General features: G+C 37.5%; 2 protein-coding genes across 5 annotated transcripts in view; both read right to left on the reverse strand.

Annotated features, from left to right (window-relative positions):
* LOC140629485 (adenylate cyclase type 1-like) overlaps window positions 1-25,556 on the reverse strand; it is a 347,929-nt gene that overhangs the window by 173,643 nt on the left and 148,730 nt on the right.
* The window catches only part of LOC140629491 (aldo-keto reductase family 1 member D1-like), a 92,025-nt gene continuing 80,732 nt past the window's right edge, over window positions 14,264-25,556 (reverse strand). For all 4 annotated transcript variants that reach the window (XM_072819009.1, XM_072819012.1, XM_072819013.1 and 1 more), the window contains 4 exons: window positions 21,743-21,852; window positions 20,668-20,833; window positions 18,211-18,293; window positions 14,264-16,223 (listed from right to left, as the gene is read on the reverse strand). In XM_072819009.1, coding sequence (XP_072675110.1) covers window positions 16,181-16,223; window positions 18,211-18,293; window positions 20,668-20,833; window positions 21,743-21,852 — 402 coding nt within the window. In that variant the 3' untranslated portion in view covers window positions 14,264-16,180. The remainder of the gene's footprint in view (window positions 16,224-18,210; window positions 18,294-20,667; window positions 20,834-21,742; window positions 21,853-25,556) is intronic.

Genomic DNA, 25,556 nt, shown 5'->3' on the forward strand with positions numbered 1-25,556 from the left:
CGAATCCCACATCGGGCTTCCGGTGCATGGAGCCTGCTTCTCCCTCTGCCTGTGTCTCTGCCTCTCTCTCTCTCACTGTGTGCCTATCATAAATAAATAAATTAAAAAAAAAATTAAATGCATGTCCTTTTGTTTGCATTGCTCTAAATGGGTAATGTTGTTTAGGATGGGTGGCCCCATGCAAACTCCATCACATTTTGGATCTCATTCTCTTTCTTCCTTTTTTTCTCTCACTTAGTGCTATGTTTTAAAGATCCATATTGCTATGTTTCCAATTTGTCTGTTGCTTTTTCTAGTTGCCTGTTGCTTTTTCTAGTTACTCCTTGGTGTGTATTTACCATATTTTACTCATCCTCTCTTGCCAAGGTCATTCAGATTACCTCTAATATCCAACTAACAACAAATAACGCTTCCATGAATATTCTTGTGCATATGACCTTATGGACGTGGGTGGAAATTTCTTTTGGATAAATGCTCAGATGTGGAATAGCTGGATCACAGGGTGTGCACAGACTTAATCTGGTTAAGTTCCAGGTTGCTCTCCAGAATGACTGCATTGACACAATACACTTGTATCAGCAGTTCATAAAGACCAATTTTCCCCAATTTTTCTAAATTAACAGGTATAAAGTGAACTTGTTTTGTTTTTGCTCTAGCTAGGAGTCAGGCTGGGTGTTTTGTCCTTGAGAAGGCCAACTCTGGGTATCTAATAACGTCACTGGTTTGTGGATTCTTCAGAAGAATTTGGGAGTTTAGGTACAACACTTGTGTATGTGTAATGTCTGCTTGGGTCATTCTGTTAGCCCTACCCTTAGTTAGGCCAGGGATGTACCACTTTGCTCAGAGGAATTTCTCAACTTCCAATTTTGGCCAAATTCCAAATGGAGCAGATTTGGCTGGAAGGGGTTACTCTCTTCTTGACACATTCTTATGGATATTAGCGTGGGATAATGGAATGGCTGTGGAGTAACATTTTAGGGTCTGGCTATTAGGCAGTGGACACAAAAGTATGAGGACTACCATAAATATATTTTTTTAAAAATTTATTTATTTATTTATGATAGTCACACAGAGAGAGGGAGAGGCAGAGACACAGGCAGAGGGAGAAGCGGGCTCCATGCACCGGGAGCCCAACGTGGGACTCGATCCCCGGTCCCCAGGATCGCGCCCTGGGCCAAAGGCAGGCGCCAAACCACTGCGCCACCCAGGGATCCCGGACTACCATAAATATTAAGAGAAAATCAGGGGCCTATGGTTTGGCAAGATAAGTAGCTTCCCTACCTTTAAATAAGCCATTTTTTGTGTGCCTCAATGGAATCACTTACCTTTTATTTGATTCACCATCAGAGCTAACTTATGGATCACACATTTTGGATTTTGAAACTTCTCATCAGAGTAAAATCTTGGTAGAAATCAGTGAAATAAAAAAAAAATAAAAAAAAAAAAGAAATCAGTGAAATCTAGTGTCTTAGATCCTTTTTGGTAAGTTTCAATGTTAGGCTTTGTTTTCAATACTTGGGAAGGGGGATCCCTGGGTGGCGCAGCGGTTTAGCGCCTGCCTTTGGCCCAGGGCGCGATCCTGGAGACCCGGGATCAAATCCCACGTCGGGCTCCCGGTGCATGGAGCCTGCTTCTCCCTCTCCCTGTGTCTCTGCCTCTCTCTCTCTCTCTGACTATCACAAAAAAAAAAAAAAAAAAAAAAAAAAAAAAACTTGGGAAGGCCAAAAATAAATTCAACAATTGGAAATTGTGATGGTGCCCATGCTAAAAAGGAAAGGAAGGAAGGAAAGGGAGTTGAGATAATAAATAAAACCTAAGCTCAAATGAAAATCTTGTATTCTGATTATGAATTGTGTTTTGAGGGCCGTGGTGGAATACTTCCATCCCGATTCACATATTCTTGAATTCTAGAATTCACAGGAAGTTTTCTTTGCTGGTGGTCTGTTTCTGGGGCCTTTTAGTTGGCCTCTGGATCACGTCTCTAGCCAGTTTGTATGGCCAGCTTGTAAAATCTTTGTTTTTTTTTGTTTTTTTTTAAATTTTTATTTATTTATGATAGTCACAGAGAGAGAGAGAGAGAGAGGCAGAGACACAGGGAGAGGGAGAAGCAGGCTCCATGCACCGGGAGCCCGACGTGGGATTTGATCCCGGGTCTCCAGGATCGCGCCCTGGGCCAAAGGCAGGCGCTCAACCGCTGCGCCACCCAGGGTTCCCAAGGTTGTAAAATCTTAAGTTGTTCTCTCCCCTTCTCCTTTCTGATGTACATATAACACAAAATTTATCGTTTTAACCACTTTTATGTGTACAGTTCAGTGACAGTAAATGCAGTCACATTGTTAGGCAATCATCTCCACCATCCATCTCCAAAACGTTTTCATCTTTCCGTACTGAAACTCCATACCCATTAAATGCTAACTCCTCATTCCCTCAGTACCTTGTAACCACCATTCTACTTCCTGCTTCTGTGAATTTGACCACTCTAGGAACCTCCTGTAAGTGAAATCATGCAGTATTTGTGTTTTGTGACTAGCTTATTTCACTTAGCAGAATGTCTTCAAGGTTCATCCAAGCTGTAGTACTTCTAGATAGCTCATCTGTAGAGGTGTATTGTTGGTGTCCCTTTTGGATATGTGGCTGGCACCTGCTGTATATAATGAACCACATAAATAAGTTAAATAATAATACTCTATGAGGTCAAAATATCACAAGGTGCCTTTTTCTTCTTAGAGCTTCGGGGATGATGTGGACTTTTCAGGTTAGCATGAGTACTTTGCATACATTAAAAAAAGATTTTATCTGTAAAGTCAGTTTTCATCCTTCTTGATTATTGAAGATATTTCCAGGCAGGAAAACAAAATCTATTAAATTTTATATTAGCATGTAAGTCTTTTGGCAAGAGACTACTTTAATTCAACCAGAATATTCATTTAATAGGGATGCCTTGGTGGCTCAGCAGTTGAGCATCTGTCTTTGGCTCAGGACTTGATCCTGGGGTCTGGGATTGAGTCCCACATCAGGCTCCTTGCAGGGAGCCTGCTTCTCCCTCTTCTCGTGTGTCTGCCTCTCTCTGTGTGTCTCTCATGAATAAATAAATAAAAAAGGATATTATAAATAAATAAAAAATAAATAATAAATATAATAAATAAATAAAAAAGGATATTCACTTATAAATAATGATTAAGTTAGATATCAAAGCTTGAAACAATAATATATTTATTTATGAATGTTCAAATGATTTTTTGGGTAGGCTTCAGTTCTTGCTTACAGCTTCAATTTTTTAGGGGTCTATAAAAATTATGAATAAGGCAAGATTCTGACAATAATTGAATGAGATTTTTTTTTCTTCCAGAATCTAGATTAAGTAACTGCCTTTCTATTGGCTATAAAGCTTTAATCTGTGTTTGCTACAAACTAGTAGGAATCAATGCATTTTCTTCACTGGTTTTAAGCTTAAAAGTGAAATTTTTTAGTGATGGTGGATTATCTCCAATAACTTTTATTGAACTTCACAGAGAAATTGGGAAAAATCCCCGATTTTCATAGCATGGCAACTTCATATACAACTTTGAAGTCACAATATCTACTATTAAGTATAGATGTTAATTTTAAGCCTCTGATAATGCGGCATGATTGGGTATCAGATAACTGTTTCTGAACAGAAGTGTTTATGCATAGTGAAAGAGGTTTATTTATTTATTTTTAAAGATTTTATTCATTCATGAGACACACACACACACACAGAGAGAGAGAGAGAGGCAGAGACTCAGGCAGAGGGAGAAGCAGGCTCCATGCACCAGGAGCCCGACGTGGGACTTGATCCCGGGACTCCAGGATCACACCCTGGGCCGAAGGCAGGGGCTAAACCACTGAGCCACCCAGGGATCCCTACTGAAAGAGGTTTAGCATCATTAGAAATTGCCAGAGATTGGGAGTTGCGGCAGTATCTGTTAAGGAAGGAAAAGACCTACTGAGGATCTGGTTTCCAGAAGAGAGATTTTGAATCTTCATCTATAGCAACCAACTACTGTATCCTTCTGACAGAGAAGATTAAAAGGCAGAAAAAGAAGAACTATCTAGTTATGTTTGTCCATGAATACTAATTATCTGTCATCTTATCAAATTTATCTTGGCAAAAATAGACCTCATTATCATTGAAAGGCATTTTCATCTTTTAATTTGCTAATTGATGACCATTCTATAGTTTTTGTAAAATAAGATGGGCCTATTAAAATGATTTTTAGTGACCAATTAGCTGTATTTTATCTGAGGTTAAGAAACAAAATTCAACTGACTAAATTTTAAAGATTTTATTGGCTTTATTCAACTATACATGGATCAAGCAGCATCCAATCTAGTAGGTGGAAAGGAGCACCAAGTAGTTGCGCAAGATGAAAAACTTTTATAGGCAATTTGTAGTAGGGAAAAAAGTAGATGGGATGGGGATGGTTGGGGGATGTTTGTGAGGTGGATTACCTAACTACTGCTAATCAGAGGATTCCTGATTGACTGGTTTAAGATTTCATTTCTGAGAAAGCTGAAACTGTAATTAAGTCTTGGTTTGTTGAGGTGAGGCTTGACATCAGAGACTCCATTTTGGGCCTGTTGTTGTGTTGTGGTTTTGGGCCTGTTGTGGTTTCACTTAGAAAATTTCTGGGTATTCAAAGATAATTCAGTAATTAACTCAATTTAATATTAGTTTAAATTTTTACAAGTAGAGTTGGGTATTATAATTTATGCTGGCATATTAAGTCTGTAAGATTTATAGCATTGTAAGGATCTCTCTTGTAAAGAATTACCTATTGTAATTTAATCTAGTTTGACACATAATTTTAATATTTTATAATCTTGTATGAGTTAGCTTATTTGACCATAAAATCAGTAGAGGAAATTCAGATAACTCAAATTCATTAGCCTTTTTATTAGAAAATAAATGCAAGAAAATACACAAAATAATTTTATACTAGTAAAGTCAGAGAGAAGAGGTATTTCTGAGCCAAGAGTATTACACCAGTCTGATTTACCCAAGGAATCATTCTTTTTTTTTTTTTTAATTTTTATTTATTTATGATAGTTAGAGAGAGGCAGAGACAGAAGCAGGCTCCATGCACCGGGAGCCCGATGTGGGACTCGATCCCGGGTCTCCAGGATCGCGCCCTGGGCCAAAGGCAGGCGCCAAACTGCTGCGCCACCCAGGGATCCCCCCTTGATTATTATATAAAACATTCCCCTATATAACTATGTGTCAGATTTTAAAATTTTTAAGTTCTTTAAAAATAATTTTTGCTTTTGAGTGTTTCCAAGTAACCAACTGGTTAAAAGTGAAACTTGTAGTTAAAGTGATAAAAGGAAAAGGTTTTTTAAAAAGTGTACCAAAACATTTATTTCTTAGACTCAGTTCATTTAGAGCATTAAAAAAGAAAAAAAAACAAAACCCTGGAAATCTTTGAGTTTCTCTTGACGTTTATATTAATATTTCATATATTAATATTGTTTCTATTGGATAATTAGAATAAGAACTTGCTCCATAAATTTTAATAAATCGTATAATTTTATTTATTTTTCCTAGAGGTAGATGAGACATGTGTTTGCATGAAAAAAAAAATTACATTTATAAAATGGGAAGTTTTATCGACTCTTGTATAAGTTAGAATTGTGAGGGTAATAAAGCAGCAGAATGGAAACAGAGACATTGGTATTTATAAGAATATTGATCTGTTAAAGAAACAGTGACATATAATTATATATCAGTAGGACTCTCAAGGAAAAATTATTACTGAAATCTAAGTTATTTTATGAGTTTCTTCTGAATATAATGACATAAACTCTCCTTTTTTCAGTCTCTATATCTCTTTGAAGGATAATCTCATTTCTTAATTATCTCATGTAAGACAACACCAAGACCAAAGGGTCCAGATAATTGCAACATGAATGATGGCCCCTCCTGCTGCTATGGAGTCACCACCACTCTGCTTTGTCTAAGCCACTCTTACCCTGCAGCTGCTCCACGAGAGAAGACAGAGAGCCTCATGCTTCATCAGAACCTGGGAAGAGTTGAAAAACTGCATTTCAGCCTCTTTGGTAGATACGGGAGTGATTGACAGGTGGTCTTATTCCTCACAAGCCTCTATGCACTAATGTTTTGGGAGGATCCAGGATGTTCATCCAAGACTCGGATCAGCTGTGGTTCAAGCTTTGTCTCTGTGGCCCATGTGGATCCACGCAAGGTCAATAGGTATCAGTATGGGGCTGTTCTTTTATATTACGTAAAAAATCTGTCTTCAGGGACTTATCCAGAGGGATATATGAAGTATTCCAAAGGGATCTTCTAACAGGTCCACATGCAGTTTCCTGTTAAAAAAGCCTGGGAATAGGGGTGGAAATTGATGGTGCTAATAATAGTTGGATGCAGCTGTGTTACTTATGCATAAAGGCAGACCTTTTCATGCCACACACCTCTGAAGAATGCTCCTAGAATGCTGGATGTCAGGCAGCCGAGGTGGCTCAGTGGTTTAGCGCCGCCTTTAGCTCAGGGCCAGATCCAGGAGTCCCGGGATCAAGTCCCACATCAGGCTCCCTGTGTGGCACCTGCTTCTGTCTCTGCCTCTCTCTCTGTGTCTCTCATGAGTAAATAAATAAAATCTTAAAAAAAAAAAAGAATTCTTGATGTCATCTGTACATTTGGAGCCTCTATTCATTTGGTTCTACCTCCTAGACTCTTAACCACCCAAGGCCATTTTAGGCAAAACCCTGTTGCTGTCTTCCTTGCAGTTGGCTGGTATAATCTATGTTCTGTTCTTGTTTTTTAGCCTTTTATAGTCAGTCCTGGTGTTTAAATTTCCTTTCGGAGGCTCGTTGCCCAGATAGTTCAGAGTTGGTAAGAGATATGTTTTATGGTTTCGATGATGATATTCATGTATTTGCTTCTTTGCTTATCCAGGGAGATGTTGGAGGATAATAGTAGTTTATACATGACATAGTCATATATGGGAAGAAAAATCTCTTCCTCTACCCACCTTAGATTCTCTGGCCAGGGCATCCAAATTGGACTGGCGAAGGACAGAATAACAAGAAAAAAATGAACAAAAGTTGATTCATGTGTATTGTGCATGTAATACCTGGGACTATGCAGAGATAAGTAACAAAAAGGCTTGGTTAGAATTTGGGCTTATATTGCTTCCTTGCAACAAAGGAAAAATAAATTTTGAGAGAAATGACAAGACAAGGACAAGAATCTTGAGTCTCTTGGGGCAGCAAGTTGTGGAATGGCAAATATATGGGAGACTAGTGGAAGGTAAAGGGTGGCTAGTAAGGTGTTATGTGGATTCCTCTGGTGCCATCTCCAGGGTGACAATGATCTAAAGTTGTCTCCAGTGATTAACTTTGGTCTTTCTTGGTAGAAAGGGAGGACATCTTTGTAAGTTTATGTCACCCTTTAGGGAGAGGGAAGGCAGAGAGTCTTCCTTGTATCTGTTTCTTCTCAGTTGCCTTCAGCTCAAGATAATTATTAGTCAAAATTGTCATATTTTGGAGTAATGAATTCTGGTGTTCTTCAGGCATAATATCCTGGTCCTTATAAAACCATGGGACCCCTTTAATCTTGATATGTTCTCCTGTTTTCTCCTACTGTTTCTTCTCCCCTGTCTCACTCACTCCATTGTTTTATCCTGGAAGTAAATGCCAGAATCAGCTTTATGCTTTTCTTTCTTTTCTTTCTTCTTTCTTCTTCTTCTTTTTTTTTTTTTTTTTTATCCCATCTGTTGTGTGGTCCTTTGAAGTTATTCCAGGTTGTGATCTGTATCTCTCTCCAGTCTCAATGTTGTGTTTCTACCTGCCGTTTTCTGGAATAGTATTCACTTTGATTAGAAAGAAGTGGGTATCAGCTTGAAGAACAAACATAGCTATTGTCAGCCCCCTCAGAACCTTGTGTATGGAAGAAAGGCTGTGATGGAATGTGAGGTCATTGGAACCAATATATATGTATATATTTTTTTTTAATTGACTTTTTATGTTTGAAGCATATCTGAAATTGTTGTCATTTTTTGGAGCAGTTGCTTTTGTGCAAGTACTTTGGGCTACAGTTTTCTATTATTTCTTTGTCAATCCAACTACTTTTGTTTTCTATCTTTAAGGATTTTTCATTCACTGATGGTACGCTGTCTTTAGAGATGCTGTGGATTTGGTCTGCCTAACTGGCTCTCTGCTGAGTTATTTCAAGAAATGTGGGGCAGGAAGGAAATTAGATTACTGGCTTAATCTAATCTTTCAGATTGCTTCTATTTCTTAATAGCAGTCTGTTATTTATCAGAGCAAATTTCTCTTGACTTATGCTGTGGAAATAATTTAAAATTTCTGTTTCCTGCATTAACTCATTTTCATTGGGACTCATTTCCCCATGTGTCTAAAATCAAATACTAAAAGCATGAAAACTGTTATAGTTTAACAATCAGAGGAAAGGTAAAATGCAAAAGAAAAAAATATGGGTAAACTATAAAGGATAGGTGGTTGACTTTAAGTGCTGTAAAAAAATGAGCCTAACTAGATTAGTTTTAATTTCTGTACAATGAGCTGAAATTATGGCATTAGGAAGAAGCATATCTTAACGTCTAGCAAGAAAGACTCTTGTATTAGCCGGGTTCCTCAACTTTGGCGCTACTGACATTTTAGCCCAGGTAATTCTTTGTTGTGGGGGGGCTGTCCTATGCACTGTAGGATGCTTACTTAGTAGCATCCTTAGCTTCCACCTACTAAACAGTTATCATCTCTCCTCACCTCTTACTGGTTGTGACAACCATAAATGTCTCCAGATGTTTCCTTGGGGTAGGATGGGATGAAACTGCCTCCAGTTATGAACTGCTATGTTAAAAGAAAGAACCACTACTTGAAATAGCTTTTCTAATACTGGATGATAAAAATGTGTAACACAGGATTGTGTGTCAATTAAGTCCGACTCAGTACTTTATTTTTTTTTTTTTAAAGATTTTACTTATTTATTCATATGGACACAGCTAGAGAGAGAGGCAGAGACACAGGCAGAGGGAGAAGCAGGCACCATGCAGAGAGCCCGACGTGGGACTCGATCCCAGGTCTCCAGGATCATGCCCTGGGCTGCAGGCGGCGCTAAACCGCTGTGCCACCGGGGCTGCCCCAACTCAGTACTTTTAAAATAGAATGTATCTTGCCACAATTCCATGAAATATTTAAAACATTGATTGATGATATCCGAGTTCAGCATGATTAAACGTGATATATAAAAGCTAGGGAAAAACTCCTCTAAAACTAGAAATTAAAATAGGAACTCTTATAAACAATGATAAATCAAAGAAGAAAGCAAAACCAAAATTCAGAATGTCTAGAAATATAGCAAATTGATTTATGAAAGCTTAACTAAGGCAGTTGCTAAGAGTAAAATCTATTACATTTAATGTTTATATTACTAAAAGATGAACTAAAAAAATTTACAAAATCAGTGAAGTAGGTATTCATCCTAAGAAGTTAGAAGTCTATGTAAGAAGTAAGAAAAACAGACAAGAGCTCAGTAAAAGAAAGTAAGAGATTAATGAATTAGGAAGCAGAAAAACAGCAGAACTAATTACATTTCTTTTTTCCTTTTGGGGAATTTGCTTTAAGTGAAATCCAGAAGAAAGGAATAACTTGATAGACTACTAATTAGGTAGTAGGAAAAATCAAAGACACACAAAATAAGAATGGAAAGGGGGAAGTAAGCACAGGCTTCAGAAAATTAAAGAGATCAGAAGAGTCCAAGAGTGTAAGAGCAGAGTTCAGGGACTTTTGTTTTGTTTGCTGATGTATCCCAACTGCCTGGGATAGAGCCCAGCAGAGTGGCACATAAAAACCTTTGTTAACTGAATGAACAAATATATTTACATTTACTAAATTATGTGACATTGATAAATTTTGAGAGGATGAATTTGCAAAATGGATCCTAGAAGTAGAAAATGGACAGGCTCCCTATAGACAGAGCTAAAATTCTTAGGTAAATTACATCAACACTTGAGGAACAAATAATTTTTGTATTTTAATTTTTTATTTATTAAAAAAAGTTTTATTTAAATTCTGGTTAGTTAACATAGTGTTATCTTAGTTTCAGTTGTACAATAGAGTGATTCAACACTTCCTTACAACACCCGGTGCTCATCACACCAAGTGCGCTCCTTCATCCTCATCACCTATTTCACACTCCCCCCCCCACCTCCCCTCTGGTAACCGTCGGGTTGTTCTGTGTGGTTAAGAGTCTATTTCTTGGTTTCCCGCTCTCTCTCTCTCTCTATCCCTTTGCTCATTTGTTTTGCTTCTTAAATTCCACATGAGTGAAATCACATGATATTTGTCTTTTTCAGACTGACTTATTTTTGCTTAGCATAATCCTCTATAGCTCCATCTATGTTTTTGCAAATGATAAGATTTCATTCTTTGTCATGGCCAAATAATAGTCCATCGTATTCATATACCACATCTTTGTCTGCTCATCAATTGATGGACACTACAGCTGCTTCTATATCTTGGCTATTGTAAATAATGCTGCTATAAACATAGAGGTGCATGCATCCCATTGAATTAGTATTTTTATGTTCTTTGGGTAAATACCCGGTAGTGCAATTGCTGGATTGTAGGATAGTTTTATTTCTAACTTTCTGGGGAATGTCCATACTGTTTTCCACAGTGGCTTCACCAATTTGCATTCCCACTAACAGTGTGCAAGTGTTCCTTTTTTTCCACATCTTTTCCAACACCTGTTATTTTTAAGTTTTTGAGTTTAGCCATTCTGATAGGTGTCAGGTGATATCTCAATGTATTCTTGATTTGCATTTCCCTCATGGAAAGTGATGCTGAGCATCTTTTTCTGTGTCCCTTGGCAATCTGTGTGTCTTCTCTTTTTTTTTTTTTCAAGTTTTTATTTAAATTCCAATTAGTTAACATACTATGTAACATTATTTTAGGCGTTTGGTGATTCATCACTTACATAAAACACTCAGTGCTCATCACAACAAGTACCTTCCTTAAGGTATCATCACTGATTTAATCCATTCCCTCCCTCCATTAACCCTGTTTGTTCTCTATAGTTGAGAGTGTTTCCTGGTTTGCCTTTCTTCCTCCTAACCTGCCACATTCAGCTGTTTCGTTTCTTAAATTTCACAAATGAGTGAAATCATATATATTTTCCTTATTCTGACTGACTTATTTCACTTAGAATGCTTTCTAGCTCAATCTGTGTTTTTGAAAATGGCAAGATTTCATTCTTCTTTCATGGCTGTATACACACACACACACACACACACTACATCTTTCATTCATCAGTTGATGGATGTTTGGGCTCTTTCCATAATTTGGTTATTGCTTTTTTGGGAGAGGGGGATTGGCTATTGATAATGCTGCAATAAATATGGCCTTTATGATATTGAGGTATGTTCCCTCAGTCCCTACTTTGTTGAGGGTTTGTTTTTTTTTTAAGAATGTTAAATTCTTTTTTTTTTTTAAGATTTTATTTATTTATTCTTGAGAGACAGAGAGAGAGAAAGAAGCAGAGACACAGGCAGAGGGAGAAGCAGGCTCCATGCAGGGATCCCGATGTGGGACTCGATACAGGTCTCCAGGATCCCCCCCTGGGCCGAAGGCAGGTGCCAAACCACTGAGCCACCCGGGTTGCCCTTTGTTGAGGGGTTTTATCAAAAATGGATGCTGTACTTTGTCAAATGCTTTTTCTGCATCTATTGGGAGAATCATATGGTTCTTATCCTTTCTCTTATTAATGAGGTGTGTCATGTGATTGATTTATGAATATTGAACTACCTTGCAGCCCAGGAATAAATCCCACTCAGTTGTAGTGAATTATTCTTTTAATGTACAATTGGATTTGATTTGCTAATATATTTTTTAGTATTTTGTTTATTTGAGAGAGAGAATGAGCAAGAGTAAGCGAGAGCAGAAGCCTCCCTGCTGAGCAGGGAGTGTGACATGGCTCTGGATCCTGGGGCTCTGGGATTATGACCCAAGCCAAAGGCAGATGCTTAACTGACCGAGTCACCCAGGCACCCCATCAATTTGCTAATACTTCACTGAGAATTTTTGCATCCATGTTCATTAGAGATATTGGCCTGTAGTTCTCTTTTTTAGTGGAGTCTTTGTCTGGTTTTGGAATTAGGATAATGCTGGCCACATAGAATGAGTTTGGAAGTTTTCCTTACATTTCTATTTTTTTGGAATGGTTTGAAGAGAATAGGTATTAACTCTTTAAATGTTTAGTAGAATCCTCCTGTGAAGCCATCTGGTCCTGGACTTTTTTTGGGAGATGTTTGATTACTGATTCAGTTTCTTTGCTGGTTATCAGTCTGTTCAAGTTTTCTATTTGCTCCTGTTTCAGTTTTGGTAATTTATATGTTTCTAGGAATTTATCCATTTTTTTCCAGGTTGTCTAATTTGTTAGCAGATGGTTTTCATAATATTTTCTTGTTATTGTTTGTACTTCTGTGGTGTTGGTTGTTATTTCTCCTTTCTCATTTGTGATTTTATTTATTTAGGTCCTTTCTCTTTTCTTATTGATTAGTCTGGCTAGGGAGTTTACAAATTTTACTAATTTTTTCAAAGAAGCAGCTCTTGATTTCATTGATCTGTTCTACTTTTGTTTGTTTCTATATCATTTACTTATGCTCAAAACTTTATTATTTCCCTTCTGCTGGTTGGTTGTTCTTTTTCTAGATCCTTTAGGTGTAAAGTTAGGTTGTTTATCTGAGTTTTTTCTTGCTTCTTGAGGTAGGCCTGTATTGCTATGCACTTCCCTCTTAGGACATCTTTTGTTGCATCCCAAAGTTTTTGGGCCATGATGTTCCTGTTTTTGTTTGCTTCCATGTATTTTTTTTTTTAATTTCTTCTTTAACTTCCCAGTTGATGCATTCATTCTTTAGTAGGATGTTCTTTAACCTCCATATATTTGTGGTCTTTACAGATTTTTTTTCTGTGATTGACTTCAAGTTTGATAGAAAATCAAAACTTGAAGTTGTGGTCAGAAAATATGCATGGTATGATCTCAATCTTTTTGTACTTGTTGAGACCTGATTTGTGACCTAGTATGTGATCTATTCTGGAGAATGTCCTAAGTGCACTTTGAAAGTATGTGTATTTTGCTGCTTTAGGACGGAATGCTCTCAACATATCTGTTAAGTCCATCTGGTCCAATATGTCATTCAAAGCCCTTGTTTCCTTGTTGATTGCTTAGATGATCTGTCCATTGATGTAGGTTGATTGTCTGCTTAGATGATCTGTTCAATAATGCATGTGTAGATCTACTATCATTGTATTATTATCAAAGAGTTCCTTTCTGTTATTGTTTTATACAACGAACAAATAATTTATATTTTTAAAAGATTTTATTTATTTATTCATCAGACACACATACATACACACATACAGAGGCAGAGACATAGGCAGAGAGAGAAGCAGGTTCCCTGCAGGGAGCCCAATGTGGGACTTGATCCCAGGACTTCGGGATCATGACCTGAGCCAAAGGCAGATGCTCAACTAGTAGTAAGCCACCCAGGCACCCCAGGAACAAATAATTTAAAGCATCACTCTGATCTCTGTCTTGTTATGTACATGGTGTTCTCCCTGTATGTTATCTGTGTCCAAATTTCCCCTTGTTATAAGGTACCAGTCTTATTGCATCAGGGGTCACCCTTTTCCATTATGACCTCATCTTAACGAATTACATATGCAATGACCATATTTCCAAATAAGGTCACATTCTGAGGTGCTAGGGGCTAGGACTCTAAGTTTTGAATTTGGTGAGGTGGGAACACAATGTATCCCAAAATAGATGGGAAGCTTGTGAGGGGTGAGAGTGGAGGGAGAGGTGACATGCAGAAGCTCATATCAGATTGTCACTATTTCCTGAACTTCCCATTTTCTGTCAACCCTTTCTCCTCATCTCTGTGTAACTAAGGTAGAGTTCCCCTCCTCTAACCTTTGGAAATATTTTTCCCCCTGTGAAGTGGTAAAACCCTTTCCCAATACCTGTCTTTTAAGTGTGGTTTCAACAATATGAATTCTTCTTCACACCAGCCTCCCCCCAAATATTTTGAAGACATTTGATAACAGGGAACAGGGCTTAAGTTTCTGTTAATGCACTATGATACTCTTTTTTCCTCCCGTTTCCCAGTGCTAAATGTAGAGTAAGAACTTCAAAGTCTTTCAATTGAATTGAATTCAGATGATTTTTCCCCTCCCTCTGTCATTAGCAACAAAATGGAGATTTGTGTGGTTCAATAAATCATCACATTTTATTATTTGTTGTAAGCAAAATATTTTCCAGAGAACAGCATTACATTAGAATCAGTAGATACAGAGAGTAGAGATCAAATTTTCTTCAAGTGCTGATTTCTCAGAAATGTGTGTTTTCAAGTCACTGAAGATCATCTGTAAGCAATTGGTCTTGGAAAAACATAATTTTGAAAAACTCTCTTACCCTATGAGAGTGACTTAATATGAATGAAAAAGTACATTGCTCTAGTTGAATTGAAAATTGGTACATCTCTATTACAGAATTCTAATAATCTTCATACTCAAAAATTAAAAATTTACATGCAGTAAAATTACCAATGTTCAGGCAGCCCCCGTGGCACAGCGGTTTAGTGCCATCTGCAGCCTAGGGCGTGATCCTGGAGACCCTGGATTGAGTCCCATGTCGGGCTTCCTGCATGGAACCTGCTTCTCCCTCTGCCTGTGTCTCTGCCTCTGTCTCTCTCTCTCTCTGTGTCTCTATGAATGAATAAATAAATTATCTTTTAAAAAAATTACCAATGTTCTTTTGAGAACTTGCTACTTCTTGAAATTCACATAGTTATTTTAATACTTTCAAAGCCCTAAGTATAATATCTATTTTTTTTTAAAGATTTATTTATTTATTCATGAGAGACGCAGAGAGAGAGCGAGCTGTGGAGATATAGGTAGAGGGAGAAGCAGGCTCTTCACAGGGAACCAACCTCTGAGCCACCCAGGCATCCCCTAAGTATAATATCTTATGAAGCCTCCTTTTTATTTTTATTTTATTTTTATTTTAAAGATTTTATTTTTATGTACCCAGCATGGGGATTGAACTCACAACCCTGAGATTAAAAGTCACATGCTCCACCAAGTGAGCCAGCCAGGCGCCCCTAATGCCTCCTTTTAAAATTCCTTCCTTTAAAATAGTTATCTTTGGGGGCACCTGGGTGCCTCAGTCAGTTAAATGTCTGACTCTTGATGTCAGCTCAGGTCTTGACCTTAGAGTCGTGAGTTCAAGCCCTGTATTGGGCTCCACACTGACCATGGAACCTACTTAAAAAAATAGTCATCTTTGGATTATTTTATGATTCAGAGTTTTATTTGTGTATGTTGATTGTCTCAAGCTACTTCATTTAATAGTGGTTGTATGATGAGTAAGGCAAGAGTGATAGGCAGTGTAAGTATGGATCACCAGTTATGTTTATGCTCAGGCCCTTGAAAGCATGCAGAGAGAGCCAGCCATTAACCATCCCTTAGAGTGGGTAAAAGCTAAATGAACACACATGGGATGGAAACAAACAACAACCAAGTCATTATGTCCTTGCTGACCACTGTGATTGTTGAATTAGCTCTATTTTAAGACTTTTCTGTGCTTAGCTCTTTCTCATTATACAAGGTACAGGAAATCATGTCCTTGTTAATAATGCAAGTGTGGATCTTATCTTGGCTGTGTCTGTGTTACGGTCAGTGGTCCAAATCATCAAGGTCACTGCTAGCACAGGCATGCACTACTTCACCACCCTCTTTGTTGCCCAGTTTACTGCTTAAAGTAAGGAACTCAGACTACCAATGGCAGTGCTCACATTCAAGAGTTATTTATCTTCACACATTGCCTCTGAAGTCTTTTCTAAAGCCTAATATTTTTCTATCTGGAACCCAGAAGGCCTTGATCCAAGCTTATAGTTTCCAAATAATTATTTCAACAGATTTAAACATATTTTTTTCTTCACATACCTAAGCCAAAGTCATTTATGTGGCACAAAACTTAAGCATGTTAACATCATCACTTTATCTAAAGAGAGTAAAACTTTTTACATTTCTACATCTGGAGGAACCACCCAACCCAAGGTTCTGGCATGCATGGGAGGGAAAAATCAATTCAGGAGCATTCTGAAGTCAGTATTCATCAGTATTCATCATGAAATGGGTACTCAGGATGATCACACCACCTGTCAAAACAAATTCCCAAAAGGGAAAAAGTTCACTTGCAAACATTGCACAGCTGTATGCGTTACTAGCCTCCTTTGACAATTTCACTGGCCCTTCCCTTTCTCCCCTAGTCCTCCCTCTCTGTTTTTCACCCAGTCTCCTCTGTTTTCCCGCAAGCCAACATGTTTTACTGAAGCTCTGGACAGTAGTGTGTGTGTACTTGAGTAAGTGTGTGTGTGTGATGGAAGGCTGGCTGCCTCCACATCAACATTTTGCTCAGAACAAAAGCACAGGAAGTGAGAAATGACTGCCCATGGTTTTTTGTGCCCCTTCTCAATTCCTTCCTTCCCTCTGCTGTTTTGACACAGGCTGCCTTCCATGTCAATGATCCACATATGTGTTTCTCTTCAAAATTCTATTACCCATCAGTATCACTTTCTTTCCAGAGTTTTTACCTGTCCTTCTCACTGGACCTCTTGAGAATCGAAAGTTTGAAATCTAGAAACGTGAATTTAAGTTTCCATGATAATGATGATGATCATGAACCTATCAAATAACAGTGATGGAATAGTCAATAAAAAAGGACTAGTGTGTGTTGTGCCTTCCATGGACCTTGTTTAAAATTCAGTTCTCTGCAAGTACTATGAGCTTTAATTAAAATAGAAAACAAATTAAGGTTCTTCAATGTTAGAGATCAACTGGATGAAAAACAGAGAAGAATCATAGCCTAACATCCCTAAGTGGTACATTTTTTTTTTTTTTATCAATGAGGCCTAATGTTTGTTTCTCCTTGCTGATTTATCTAGTTATTTCTTATGAGTTATATTCCCATTGTTGCAGGAATTAGGTATTAAATATGTCAAATGTCAAACTAAATAATTTCACCAATTAACCATAAAAAAATCAGTACATTGGTAGCTTGTCTCTTACTATCTCTTTTTAATTTAATGATATTTATTCAATTGAAATAATTTATCTTCAAGAGCTATTAATTAACCATTAAGTGTTGGTGTGTTTGTGTTTGTGTTTACCTTTCTGTTTCCAAGGCTTAGTGGTACCTTTTGATGTTGAATAATGTTTTACTCTAGAAAATTAACATGAGGAGGCTGTTGTATTAATTCAGAAATTGATTCAGAAATTTGGTATTAGCATTGTCAGTGTGCTTTCTGACTCATGAGAAATAGTGGGACCAATAAGGTAAGTGTTCAAGCTGTATGAATTAACCTAATGAGCATTTTCCAAATGCTCACTTAAAGAGGAGATTACAAACAGATTACTGTCCAGGTGATTTAAAAAACTGGATATACTAATGAATAAAGGGAAAGAAAAGTGTATACACCAATATATGTATGTATGTATCTATCTATCTATATATATCTATGAGAACCATATATGTATGAACTAGTCTTTTGTTATTTTAAATTTTGTTATTTCTCTATACTATTTAGAGAATAAAGGGCTAATTCAGTTGATAGCTGAATTTAGCAACATTTTGAAGGAGTGTAAGGAAGTTTGCTTGTGGGAAGTCAGCTAATAGGTGGAATTAGAAGCTCCACATCTTACAGGCAGGCATTTGCCTAAAACCCTAGGTTCTTCACTTCTAATGTGGCACTCTTTCTACTCTACTCCCATGTCTCTTTCATTTTTGATAACTTTGCTCTAAATTGTGCATCACTTTGATTTTTAGGAAAAAATAAATAGGTTCGAGTATTCGTGTTGCTGTTATATTAAGATATATACACTATGACTTAATACTCATCAAGGTATTTAGCCTGCCATGCCTTAACCTAAGTCAAGGGATGTCATGAATACCAGAAATCTTTTTTTTTAAATACCAGAAATCTTTTCAATAAAACTGTGGCATGTAGGAAATTCCTAGAGTAAAAGTAATTTACCCAGACCTGTTTAATATTCAAAACACGCTGCCCACTGGCTTTACCCTTGTGATTTCTATGGGCCTATCCAGTACCACTGGGTAGTATTTGATGAATGGTCCCCTGAACTCACATGAGCATCTCCACAAAGCGAACATTTTTATTCAAGGCCTCAATGTCCTTCATTTCTTCTTCAGTGAGAGAAAAGTCAAAGATCTGAAATAACAGAAATAAGACATTTTTGAAGGTAGGAAATGGGTCAAGCTTGGGATCAGGGAATGAGGCCAGTAGTAAGATCCCCTCAAAAATTTATGAGCATCTTTTTTTTCTTATGAACATGTTTAAAATAATTATTCACCATGACCAAGTGGGGATTTATTCTTAGGCTACAAGAGTAATTCAATATTCGCAAGTCAATCGATGTGATACATCACATTAATAAAAGAAAGGATAAGAACCTTATGAACTTCTCAATAGATGCAGAAAAAGCATTTGACAAAGTACAGCATCCATTCTGGATAAAAATCCTCAACAAAGTAGGGATTGGGAGAACATACATCAATATCATAAGGGCCATAAATAAAAACCCACAGCTAATATCATCCTCAAAGGGGAAAAACTGAGAGCTTTCCCTCTATAGTCAGGAACAAAACGTATGACCACTCTCACTATTGTTATTTAACATAGTAGTGGAAGTTTTAGCTTCAGCAATCAGTCAATAAAAAGAAATAGAAGGCATCCAAACTGGCAAGGAAGATGTTAAACTTTCACTGTTTGCAGACAACATTATACTCTGTAGAAAAACCAAAAGACTCCACTAAAAAATTGTTAGAATTGATACATGAAAAAAGTGGGAGGAGGAGCAGAGGAAGAGAGACAAGCAAACTCTGCATTGGGTGAGGAGCCCAATGCAGGGCTCAGTCTCAGAACCCTGAGGTCACAACCTGAGCTAAAATCAAGAATTAGACACTTAACCAATAGAGATCCTCACAGAAGCCTTTACCTGTGATCATCTTCACTGAGTGAGTAATAGATTAGCCTGGAGCTGTTAGGGACTGTTGGTGCCATCATGTAGAGACAGAGAAGGTTGGGAGAGGTGTGGGGAGTGTGGAGGGAGGAAAAGAGCTCAGTCCTTTTATAAATCATTTGAATACCTGTTCCTGGTCATGTCTGATTTATCCATGGACTTTCCAGTTATGTGACCCAATAAATCATGTCTCTCTCTTTCTTTGGTAAGTTTCAGTTGCTTTCTGTCATACAGTAGCAAAAAAGCTCTGAAGATAAATTGTCTAATATCATGAATGTCTTCCCATGGCAGTACTTACATTTTCACTCTATTATTTAAAAAAAGGGTATATAATATTTCATTGTATAAATATATTATAATTTGTTTTATAAGATTCTACTGAAGATTGTTTTCAGTTTTTTATTTTTTTATTTTTTATTTATTTATTTATTTTTTTTAATTTTTATTTATTTATGATAGTCACAGAGAGAGAGAGAGGCAGAGACACAGGCAGAGGGAGAAGCAGGCTCCATGCACTGGGAGCCCGATGTGGGATTCGATCCCAGGTCTCCAGGATTGCGCCCTGGGCCAAAGGCAGGCGCCAAACCGCTGCGCCACCCAGGGATCCCTGTTTTCAGTTTTTTAAAGTGATAAATCATGCTGTAGTAAACATCCATATATGTGTGGTTAAATATAGGACCAAGATTGTTTGGGTCAAATAGATATATGGGTTGGAAAGGTGACATCCTGCTTCTTCAAATCTTATATAAATTAATGTTTCTAACAGGAGTATATGAAGGTGCCTGTTTTCCTACATATTCAATATTCTGATTATTTTCCTAACTGAGGGGATAAATCTGGTCTTAGTTTTATCAACTTTTTGAGATTATTAAACTTATTAAACTACTTATTTTATTTAGTAAAAACTTATTAAACTACTGAGATTATTAAATTTATAAACTACTTATTGAAACAAAAACAACTTACCTTTTGAGATTATTAACTGATGAGTCACTAATTAATTTTGCATGATATTTTTCTATGGCTGTATTTACCTAGCAGTTTAGTCTTGAGTAGTAGTAAACTAATCATGCCTTTGTCTAGCGGCCTCTTCTCACCTGTAAGTTATGAGGCTGATTCCAAATTATTTATAGAGGAGATAAAGGCAATTAGCATTCATGAAGTCAAATGATCCTCTTCAATAATGTCCAAATTTGTCCCCAGCAAATAAAAAAAGAAGATGGAAAGTTTCCTATTATGAACTTCAAATTTTATACCTTCTATTTCTGCCATGCTGGTGAAGTGAGTAGGCAGTGCCAAGAGTTAATAGGTTAAGGAAACGGAAGAAAATAAGGGAGCTAGGTAAAGTACAAGCAGTAAAGCAATCCCCAAAGTGCTGGGAACTGTCTCAAATTCACCTAAAGTTAAATTCAGATATAAAGAATGTGGGTTGGAGAGCAGGTGTACAATAAAATATGAAGGCATTACAAGTTTCTTATTAATCTGAACAGAAAATTCGCCAAAAAATAAACAAACAAAACAAAACAACTCTACTTTCTACATTTCCAGAAGCAGATCTCGTACTTGAAAGTTTTCCTTGATCCTTTCAGGGTTAAAGCTTTTAGGAATAACAACTACTCCTCTCTGGATGTTGAAACGCAAAACGATTTGAGCTGCTGTCTTCTTGTACTTTTTCCCCAGTGCATTAAGAAGTTCATCCTTTAGCAAAGGTGGGGAAGATATATTCACCCTTTAAAAAAAAAAATCAAAACCTGCATCATATTTAGCTCAAGTAATGAGAACAGATGGTTAGTCAATCACCTCCCTCCTCTGACTCCCTATCCCCCTGGCCACCTACCACTTCAGGTCACCTGTAACCAATTTCTCAGAGAGCAGAGCACTCAGTGAAGAGTTGCTTTTAACATGAAAAGATCAAGAGAGACAAATTTATAGAGCTGCCTCTTTTGGAGGGTAAATGGTATTTCTTTGAAGGGTCTTACAGAGAGAACTGGGTTGGAAGTAGGCATATGGGGAAGGCAGGAAGACCAAAGTGGAAGAAATAGAGGCACAACTATTAGAGTCATCTTCACGTAGAAAAATTTCTACTTAAGCCTATGGAACACATCACAGCAGAAGTGCTATATTGGAATACAGAAATCAAAAAATTCTAAAATTTCAGGATATGGTCATGGAGACTGTCAGATAATACCTAAACATTTGTGGGGGTATATCCCATGTTTCAGGCATTGTTAGGTAATTTCATACATACAGTAATAAATTCTTTTATTTTTTTTTAATAAATTTTTATTTATTTATGATAGTCACACAGAGAGAGAGAGGCAGAGACACAGGCAGAGGGAGAAGCAGGCTCCATGCACCGGGAGCCTGACGTGGGATTCGATCCTGGGTCTTCAGGATCGTGCCCTGGGCCAAAGGCAGGCGCCAAACCGCTGCGCCACCCAGGGATCCCAAATTCTTATACCACCTTTGTGAGGAAGGTTTTATTAGCTCCAATTTGTGTATATAGAGAATGACTCAAAGACTTTGTTACTTTCTTAAAATCACAGAGCCATATAATCTTGCCAACCAAGTAATTCACATCAGTTTCATACTCTACACCAAAGGAAACACTGCTGAAGAGATATACAGCATTGCTTACCAGGTTGGATTCCTAGAAGTCCCCAAAGGGCTGTATGCAATAATGACAATATCACGTTGTTGACAAAATTTCAAGAGTTTTGGCTGGGTGAAATACGGATGGCACTCAACCTACATGGTTGCATTAGAGAGCAGAGCACAAAATTAAAGCCTTGGAGGAATGCAGTTTTACACAGTTTTTAAAAATTTCTTCAATAAAACCCATTTAAAAGTATTATGGATAATGAGGCAAATGCTAAATATTATTCCTAACAAGGAAGTTGGCATTGTTTATTGGTGAGATTAATTAAAACATGGTTAGTGAGGTCACCATCTGTAGAATAATCCTAAAATCAGTGGGGAGCAAATTCAGTTTTGTCAAGTTAGCATAGTTTAAAATTTTGAAGGAACCGACCTATCTAGTCACCATTCTAGCAAATGCATTTTTTTTTTCAAATACAATTTTCTGTAACAAAAAAGCAGTCTCAAGGTTCAGATTACAGCCTAGTAAGTAGAAGTGACATGTTGCAAAAGCCCTCTCTCTGTAGCTATCAGGCATCTAAGAATATTTTCACAAGGGGTAGAGCATGTATAAAATGAAATTTAAAGATGAATTTTGTCATCTTGGCCAAGAGTTCTTTACACTATCCAGTGCAGGCCTGCATTCATCTTCAGTATCTTACTGGCAAGATTCCTGCATTAAAAAGTGCTTGTGTCATGAAGTTCTTCTCAACATGTCTTCTTAACCGCTATGGTAATATTTGACCTATGCTTTTCTTTCCTTTTTGGATTAAAATCAACCAACGCTGAATTAAAATACTTGAAGTATATACTTATCTTGATTGTCTGGAATAGTATTTGGTGAGTTTTATTTCTAGAAGGCACAAGGAGATGCTACTGATGAAGTGGCAAAGGTAAACTGGGCCTCTTTGTAGTGGGTCTTCTTTCTTCTTTCTGTTCTCTAATTTGATACACTTTTTTTTTTTTCCTGACATAATCTTGTTCCTTTATCCTAAGAAACACTTGTGGGCTTTCCACCCCTTGGAACATTTCTTAAATAATTCTAGAAAGTAACACAGACTAAAAAAAGGCAGGAATCACACTCTTTAGTGTTTTCTTCCTTTATCTCTCTGACTTCCGACATCACTCTACTTTTTCATTTTCAATCTTGTCTATTATTGGTAGACCAGTCTCTACAAGACATGTGTTTTATCACATCACTCCACTGCTTAGAAACTAAGTATGAATTCCTTAATTTAATGCCCGCCTGCTCATTCCAAATACAAAATTTAAGGACTCCTTTCTAATCAGACTGGTGTGCTGTTGCATGTCTCTGGCCTTATTAAATATGTAGAAGTATGTAGGTATACAACCCTATGTATATGTGTATGTGTGTGTTCATAAACGCATTGAACGTTTTATAATCTACTCTTTGAAAAAGGACTTCATATGGCTTATGGCAACATGTGTGCATAATAAGGCTATCACAATTAGAAATAGAACAAATAGATATGTGCATATTGAATCTACGACTGAACAATCTGTGAACTGAAATCTGGGAGATTAGAGAGAGTTGCATTGGGCAAGATACTAGAAACATCTGCTCATGGGATCCCTGGGTGGCGCAGTGGTTTGGCTCCTGCCTTTGGCCCAGGGTGTGATCCTGGAGATCCGGGATCGAATCCCACGTCGGGCTCTCTGCCTCTCTCTCTCTCTCTGTGACTATCATAAATAAATAAAAATGTAAAAAAAAGAAACATCTGCTCAATGAGAACTTTTGAGTTAACATAAAAACTCAAATAACAGCATAACAATATAATATAAATCTTTGCATAGAGAGTTGTTAGGTAAAAATCCTAGGGCATATCACTAAAGAGACACCCAGTGAGGGAAATTCTGGGGGTGGGAGTAGATAAGTTAATAAGATCCAAGTGCATACGAACTCACAGAGAACCATATTCCTTCTTTTCAGAGTATTTATCTAAGTTTCTAATTACCAATAACTTTTGTGATTGATTCATATCTGCTCCCCACTAGGCGGCTAGTGCCTAAGAGGAAGGGCTGTATCTGTCGTTGGTTTCTTATGCATGCCTAAAGCATAGCAAAGTGCCTGGCATAAGGCAGGTGCTCAGTGACTGTTGAATGAAAACAGTAACAATACAGAGAGGAGCAAGCCAGCATCTTAGGAAGGAGCTTCATCAGGGCTGCAGCTTGGTGGGGTCATTTCAGGCCAGTGGATGATCCTTGTTTGGTATGCTGGCACTGGATGCTCAGTTTCAGGTAGAGGGTAGTGATAGTTTCTGTTGTCACTTGATGTCATCATTGCCCTGAACTAGCTCATTTCCAAGGTGAAGCATATCTAAGCACACTTGCTTCCGTCTTTCTTAGGGACTGGTTATAGCCCTTTGTGGATGGGCTAGTGGAGATTCAGTCTTTACTTTTTCTTGTTTATTCTGTAAAATTGAGGTCACTTTTCAGTGTCTTGACATGTCTGGGGCTTTTACAACACTATTTGATAGTGCAGAACTTCAGATATCAAGAATCTCACAAGGTGAAGTTAAGCTGACTCTTACGACAGGTGAGTTCTTTGACTTGATTTTTTTTTTTTTTGACTTGACTTTCTTAAAGATGGTGGTGCCAGAAAGTGGACTATTAATTTGCATTACTATTTTCCCCTTTATAGCTTACTTTCTGTAAATTGGAACTGCTGATAATGAATGATGGTTATGACCTGTTCCTCCTACCCTTCTCTCTTAGACCCTGCGAAGGAAGACAGTAACCTCATTCTGTGTCTTTCTTAGAAGTGTGTTGAATTTTCATTTAAGTTACTCAAAAAATATATATATAGATTTCGAAGTCAGGACACCTGTGATTTAGGCATAGTGAATAGGGTTAGGAAAAACTGAAGAATTTGGAGATCTTGCCTTTCTCCCCACCTCTGTCCCTTCATTTGTTACTAGAGTTAGGTATGTGAGATTAAATGGCCTGAGGTAGAGCCACAGTCTCCTTTGAATTAGGCTGGGAAAACACTGCATGACAAATGACCCAGTAGGAAGGCTTTCAGAGAGATTAAGTGAGGGATGGAGCCTGGAGACACCTTTGTGTAGACAGGCATCAGAGGTAGTACTAAGGAATGCTCAGGCTCTGAGAATGAGTACAGAGTGAGATAATATTCTTTGTGCCTTTGTTCATAAAGTCTTTGAAGGAATATAAACATTTTGCAAATTATGCTTTTGATTTATTCTAATGGGAAAATTAGTTTTTAAGTATGTGAATTATGAATTACACAAGGTCTTCAGGTATGTATCCCTTATTTATAAGTTGTGACCACCCTGTATAATGCCCACAATATGTCATCATGTTCCTGGGCTGAAAGCTGTTTGAACTAAACGTGTGTTTCTGGAGTGTAGGTGGTCATACCCCAGGCATAGGGTAATGGCAGGTGGCCAGTAGACCTGCACTTTGATCTGTACCATCTCGAGTGTTGATATACTCTGCTTTCCATATCATGAAGCAAACGAACAAGCCTGGGATATGATCTTCCCACATGTCTTGTTTCCTTTGCAGGGTACATTTGTGAAGCTGTTCATGATTCTTGTGCCAACATATCAGGGTATTTCTTCCTTGGCATGAGAAGACACACTGTCAAATTCTTACTCCATTTTTCCTTCTGAGGTCAAAAAGCATCATCTTTCTTTGTACATTTGTAAGAAAAAGTGTGTCATTTTGGCCTTTTATAACAAAATATTGTCCTTGGGGGTGCAGGAGGGAGATGAGCTGGTGAGAGGATAGGAATAAAGGGAGAGATTTAGATCAATTAGGAGTCAAGTCTCTGC

The sequence above is a fragment of the Canis lupus genome, assembly GCF_048164855.1.
Source record: "Canis lupus baileyi chromosome 15 unlocalized genomic scaffold, mCanLup2.hap1 SUPER_15_unloc_1, whole genome shotgun sequence".
Classification (NCBI taxonomy): Eukaryota; Metazoa; Chordata; class Mammalia; order Carnivora; family Canidae; genus Canis; species Canis lupus.